Here is a 6663-nt window from a genome sequence, read left to right as displayed (position 1 = left end):
TCACCAGGGCAAAGGGTGGCTATTTGAAGAATCTCAAATATAAAATATAGTTTGGTTTGTTTAACACTTTTCCGGTTACTTCATGATTCCATATGTGTTATTTCATAGTTTTGATGTCTTCACTATTATTCTACAATGTAGAAAATAGTAAAAAATAAAGAAAAACCCTGGAATGAGTAGGTGTGTCCAAACCTTTGACTGGTACTGTATATAATGAACAGACTAGGTCTATACTGCTCCTACATGGTGTAACAATACATAGATGTAGATGTACAGTTGAAGTCGATAGTTTACATACACCTTAGCCGTTTTTCACAATTCCTGACATTTAATCCTAGTACAAATTCCCTGTCTTATGTCAATTAGGATCACCACTTTATTTTAAGAATGTGAAATGTCAGAATAATAGTAGTGAGAATGATTTATTTCAGCTTTTATTTCATTCATCACATTCCCAGTGGGTCAGAAGTTTACATACACTCAATTAGTATTTGGTAGCCATCTATTTTGTGAAGTGCACCAGTCCCTCCTGCAGCAAAGCACCCCCACAGCATGATGCTGCCACCCCCGTGCTTCACGGTTGGGTGGTGTTCTTCGGCTTGCAAGCCACCCCCCTTTTTCCTCCAAACATAACGATGGTCATTATGGCCAAACAGTTCTATTTTTGTTTAACCAGACCAGAGGACATTTCTCCAAAAAGTACGATCTTTGTCCCAATGTGCAGTTGCAAACCGTAGTCTGGCTTTTTTATAGCGGTTTTGGAGCAGTGGCTTCTTCCTTGCTTGGCGGCCTTTCAGGTTATGTCAATATAGGAGTTGTTTTACTGTGGATATAAATACTTTTGTACCGGTTTCCCCCAGCATCTTCACAAGGTCCTTTGCTGTTGTTCTGGGATTGATTTGCACTTTCCGCACCAAAGTACGTTCATCTCTAGGAGACAGAACGCGTCTCCTTCCTGAGCGGTATGACGGCTGCGTGGTCCCATGGTGTTTATACTTGCATTCTATTGTTTTTACAGATGAACGTGGTACCTTCAGGCGTTTGGAAATTGCTCCCAAGGATGAACCAGACTTGTGGAGGTCTACAAAAAAATGTCTGAGGTCTTGGCTGATTTCTTTTGATTTTCCCATTATGTCAAGCAAAGAGGCACTGTTTGAAGGTAGGCCTTGAAATACATCCACAGGTACACTTCCAATTGACTCAAATGATGTCAATTAGCCTATCAGAAGCTTCTAAAGCCATGACATCATGTTCTGGAATTTTCCAAGCTCTTTAAAGGCACAGTCAACTAAGTGTATGTAAACTTCTGACCCACTGGAATTGTGATACAGTGAATTATAAGTGAAATAATCTGTCTGTAAACAATTGTTGGAAAAATTACTTGTGTCATGCAAAAAGTAGATGTCCTAACCGACTTGCCAGAACTATAGTTTGTTAACAAGAAATTTGTGGAGTGGTTGAAAAACAAGTTTTAATGACTCCAAACTAACTGTATGTAAACTTCCGACTTCAACTGTATATGGAAAAACACATTTTAAAATGTAGACCAGTCGGGGACAGCCCTAATTCAATACATCAAAACCAATAATCAAAATGAAATAGACATTTGAAAATACTGGCTGCGTTCCGAATTCTCTGTAACCCTTTTTGATAACTAAAGATCTGATTGTTTCTGAATGTGCAAGATTCTCTTGAAATACCAACATCCAAATCATATAATGAACATCTATGGGTGTATACAATCAATCAAAACGCATAATCAAATAAATTATAATATTATGATTTTCGATGTGATCATGTCTTGAGAAGAAAAGAACAACAAAAGTAGGCCTATTTTTGAGTAAACTTTCATACATACAATTTGATTTCATGTAGCATAAACCAAAAGCACAAATTCTCAGTCAAAAACATAAGTCAGAACCACAGCCTCTATTCTCTCATGTGATTTCAGGTCCTCTGACTGGGAAAATGTATTTCCACACTGAGAACATTGGAAAGGCTTCTATCCTGTGTGTGTTCCTTCATGCCTTTTCAGGCTTGCTTTCTGGGTAAAACTCTTTCCACATTGGGAGCATTGGAAAGGCCTCTCTACTAAGTGTGTTCTCTCATGTGTTTTCAAGTTCCCTAACTGGGTAAATGTCTTTCCACACTGGGAACATTGGAATGGTTGTTCTCCTGTGTGTATTCTCTTATGCTCTTTCAGATGTGATGACTGAATAAATCTCTTTCCACACTGGGAACATTGGAAAGGTCTCTCTACTAAGTGTGTTCTCTCATGAGATTTCAGGTCCCATGATGAGAAAAATGTATTTTCACACTGGGAGCATTGATAAGGCTTCTCCCCTGTGTGTGTTCTTTCATGTACTTTTAGATACCCTGAGTATCTAAAACCCTTTCCACACTGGGAGCAGTTGAAAGGCTTCTCTCCTGTGTGTGTTCTTTCATGCACTTTTACATGCCCTGAGTGTCTAAAACCCTTTCCACACTGAGAGCATTGGAAAGGCTTCTCTCCTGTGTGTATTCTCTCATGCTCTTTCAGATGTGATAAGTGGTAAAATCTCTTTCTACACTGGGAGCATTGGAAATGCCTCTCTGCAGAGTGTGTTCCCTCATGTGATTTCAGGTCCCCTGATGATACATATTTATTTTCACACCAGGAGCATTGATATGGCTTCTCTCCAGTGTGTGTTCTTTCATTCACTTTTAGATTCCCTGACTGTCCAAATCCATTTCCATACTGGGAGCATTGGTGTGTTCTTGCTGGTTTGGACGTCGTTGGGGCTGCTTCCCCTAAAGGACTCTTCCCGCTGTCAGAGCGAGAGTCTGGTCTCTCTTCTGCCAAAGATTAACAGAGTATTTGGTTAAACAGAGAGACCTGAATGAAACCTCCACATGATAAAACTGTCTATAAGGTTTAATCTAGACTAGATCCCTCAATAAATCAGAAGAGCGTGTCATCACAGAGTGGCTGTAGTGCTTTGGAGGCTAATAAAAACACTATTAAACTTAGTGTTATTATGCATTTATTAGACCTAATGGATAAATAGACTAGTCAGTATAGGATACATTTATTAGACCTAATGGATAAATAGACTAGTCAGTATAGGATACATTTATTAGACCTAATGGATAAATAGACTAGTCAGTATAGGATACATTTATTAGACCTAATGGATAAATAGACTAGTCAGTATAGGATACATTTATTAGACCTAATGGATAAATAGACTAGTCAGTATAGGATACATTTATTAGACCTAATGGATAAATAGACTAGTCAGTATAGGATACATTTATTAGACCTAATGGATAAATAGACTAGTCAGTATAGGATACATTTATTAGACCTAATGGATAAATAGACTAGTCAGTATAGGATACATTTATTAGACCTAATGGATAAATAGACTAGTCAGTATAGGATACATGTATTAGACCTAATGGATAAATAGACTAGTCAGTATAGGATACATGTATTAGACCTAATGGATAAATAGACTAGTCAGTATAGGATACATTTATTAGACCTAATGGATAAATAGACTAGTCAGTATAGGATACATGTATTAGACCTAATGGATAAATAGACTAGTCAGTATAGGATACATGTATTAGACCTAATGGATAAATAGACTAGTCAGTATAGGATACATTTATTAGACCTAATGGATAAATAGACTAGTCAGTATAGGATACACTTATTAGACCTAATGGATAAATAGACTAGTCGTATAGGATACATTTATTAGACCTAATGGATAAATAGACTAGTCAGTATAGGATACATTTTATTAGACCTAATGGATAAATAGACTGGTCAGTATAGGATACATTTATTAGACCTAATGGATAAATAGACTAGTCAGTATAGGATACATTTATTAGACCTAATGGATAAATAGACTAGTCAGTATAGGATACATTTATTAGACCTAATGGATAAATAGACTAGTCAGTATAGGATACATTTATTAGACCTAATGGATAAATAGACTAGTCAGTATAGGATACATTTATTAGACCTAATGGATAAATAGACTAGTCAGTATAGGATACATTTATTAGACCTAATGGATAAATAGACTAGTCAGTATAGGATACATTTATTAGACCTAATGGATAAATAGACTAGTATAGGATACATTTATTAGACCTAATGGATAAATAGACTAGTCAGTATAGGATGCATTTATTAGACCTAATGGATAAATAGACTAGTCAGTATAGGATACATTTATTAGACCTAACGGATAAATAGACTAGTCAGTATAGGATACATTTATTAGACCTAATGGATAAATAGACTAGTCAGTATAGGTTACATTTATTAGACCTAATGGATAAATAGACTAGTCAGTATAGGATATATGTATTAGACCTAATGGATAAATAGACTAGTCAGTATAGGATACATGTATTAGACCTAATGGATAAATAGACTAGTAATAGGATACATGTATTAGACCTAATGGATAAATAGACTAGTCAGTATAGGATACATTTATTAGACCTAATGGATAAATAGACTAGTCGGTATAGGATACATTTATTAGACCTAATGGATAAATAGACTAGTCAGTATAGGATACATTTATTAGATCTAATGGATAAATAGACTAGTCAGTATAGGATACATTTATTAGACCTAATGGATAAATAGACTAGTCAGTATAGGATACATGTATTAGACCTAATGGATAAATAGACTAGTCAGTATAGGATACATTTATTAGACCTAATGGATAAATAGACTAGTCAGTATAGGATACATGTATTAGACCTAATGGATAAATAGACTAGTCAGTATAGGATACATGTATTAGACCTAATGATAAAATAGACTAGTCAGTATAGGATACATTTATTAACCTAATGGATAAATAACTAGTCAGTATAGGATACATGTATTACCTAATGATATATAGTCTTAGGATACATGTATTAACCTAATGATAATGACTATATAGGATACATTATTAGACCTAATGATAAAATAACTAGTCATATAGGATACATTTATTAACCTAATAGATAAATAAACTAGTCAGTATAGGATACATTTATTAGACCTAATGATAAATAGACTAGTCAGTATAGGATACATTTATTAACTAATGATAAATAGACTCGTCAGTATAGGATACATGTACTTAGACCTAATGATATACTTATATCTTATTCACCTAATGGACAAATAGACTATCATATGATACATTTTTAGACCTAATGATAAATAACTAGTCCTATAGGATACATTTATTAGAGCCTAATGATAAATAGACTAGTCAGTATAGGATACATTTATTAGACCTAATGGATAAATAGACTAGTCAGTATAGGATACATTTATTAGACCTAATGATAAATAGACTAGTCAGTATAGGATACATGTATTAGACCTAATGATAAATAGACTAGTCATATAGGATACATGTATTAACCTAATGATAAATAGACTAGTCAGTATAGGATACATTTATTATGACCTAATGATAAAATAACTTGTCAGTATAGGATACATTTATTAGACCTAATGATAAATACTAGTCAGTATGATACTTTATTAGACCTAATGATAAAATAGACTAGTCATATAGGATACATTTATTAGACCTAATGGATAAATAGACTAGTCATATAGGATACATTTATTAACCTAATGGATATGACTAGTCTATAGGATACACTTTAAGTGTACATTATTGTTATTTGGTAGGCTACTAGAACTAAAGGGGCAATGTGCAGTTCAAACAACAACAAAGCGGCACCCTGCCACTCTTTGGTATAAAGCTGAGGGACGTAGTTGGAGAAATGAATCCCCTCAAATTCATGACAGAGTTATGGATGTAAGGACCGACCTGCATGAGATCAAAATGATAGTTTTAACCCTGTTTTGAGTCTGTTTACAATTACGCCTAAATTGTTTAAAAAACAATGGAGTAAATCAAACTTAATATTTGGGGTTTTGATGGGGATCAATGATGTATATAAACCCTGGATTGCAAAGATGCTATGAATTGGCCATTAACAGGCTTTGAAGCCACGAGTCGGCCATTTTGTCTCTCCCCAGTAGGAGCAGTCCTCCAAAAGGTATCGAATGGAATTCAACAGTATTTCAATTAAAAATGTTTCAAGGACAGAATGACGTGTATTTAAAGTATGTTATTGCTGTAGTGGGGAGCAGTAACATTAGTCATCTCTAAAAAATTATACTTTAAGGAAAATGTTTTTATAGATTTTTTACATTTTTATGTTTAGCCCAATAATATATTTTTTAAAGTATGCATGAATGTGTATGTAACTAGAATACATTTGGCAAAAAACAAAATGTAGACATGAATAAATGCATTTCTATAGTTTCCAAAATATTTTTCAACGGTGGGGGAGTGCCAAGACGGCGGTACGGTAGCTACAACACACACGCCCCCTATCGGTCACTGTTGGGTATGTATATAAATCATTGGGTATGACAGTTGAACTAAGCTCATTGGGCATTTATAAGTTAGGCTATATTCTCCAAGATTTAATGGCTAGGCCTCTATACCACTAATTGTAGAAGTCACAAAAATGCATGGAGCAATCGCAGATTCCTTTCAGTACAGAACAACATAATCAAGTATAGAAGTATCAGTAGAATGCCCCTTAAAAACCACACTTATTTCA

The 6663-nt window shown here is 34.6% G+C and overlaps 1 protein-coding gene across 1 annotated transcript; it reads right to left on the bottom strand.

The window, feature by feature from the left end:
• Positions 1-1833: 1833 nt before the first annotated feature.
• LOC123487284 (gastrula zinc finger protein XlCGF17.1-like) lies at positions 1834-2835 on the bottom strand (the record flags this gene model as incomplete). Its single annotated transcript, XM_045218474.1, has 1 exon — positions 1834-2835. A coding segment is annotated over one exon (833 nt), but the record flags the coding sequence as incomplete, so codon positions are not given.
• Positions 2836-6663: the final 3828 nt, after the last annotated feature.

The sequence above is a fragment of the Coregonus clupeaformis genome, unplaced genomic scaffold (assembly GCF_020615455.1).
Source record: "Coregonus clupeaformis isolate EN_2021a unplaced genomic scaffold, ASM2061545v1 scaf1601, whole genome shotgun sequence".
Classification (NCBI taxonomy): domain Eukaryota; kingdom Metazoa; phylum Chordata; class Actinopteri; order Salmoniformes; family Salmonidae; genus Coregonus; species Coregonus clupeaformis.
This window is presented reverse-complemented; position numbering and strand designations above follow the sequence as displayed.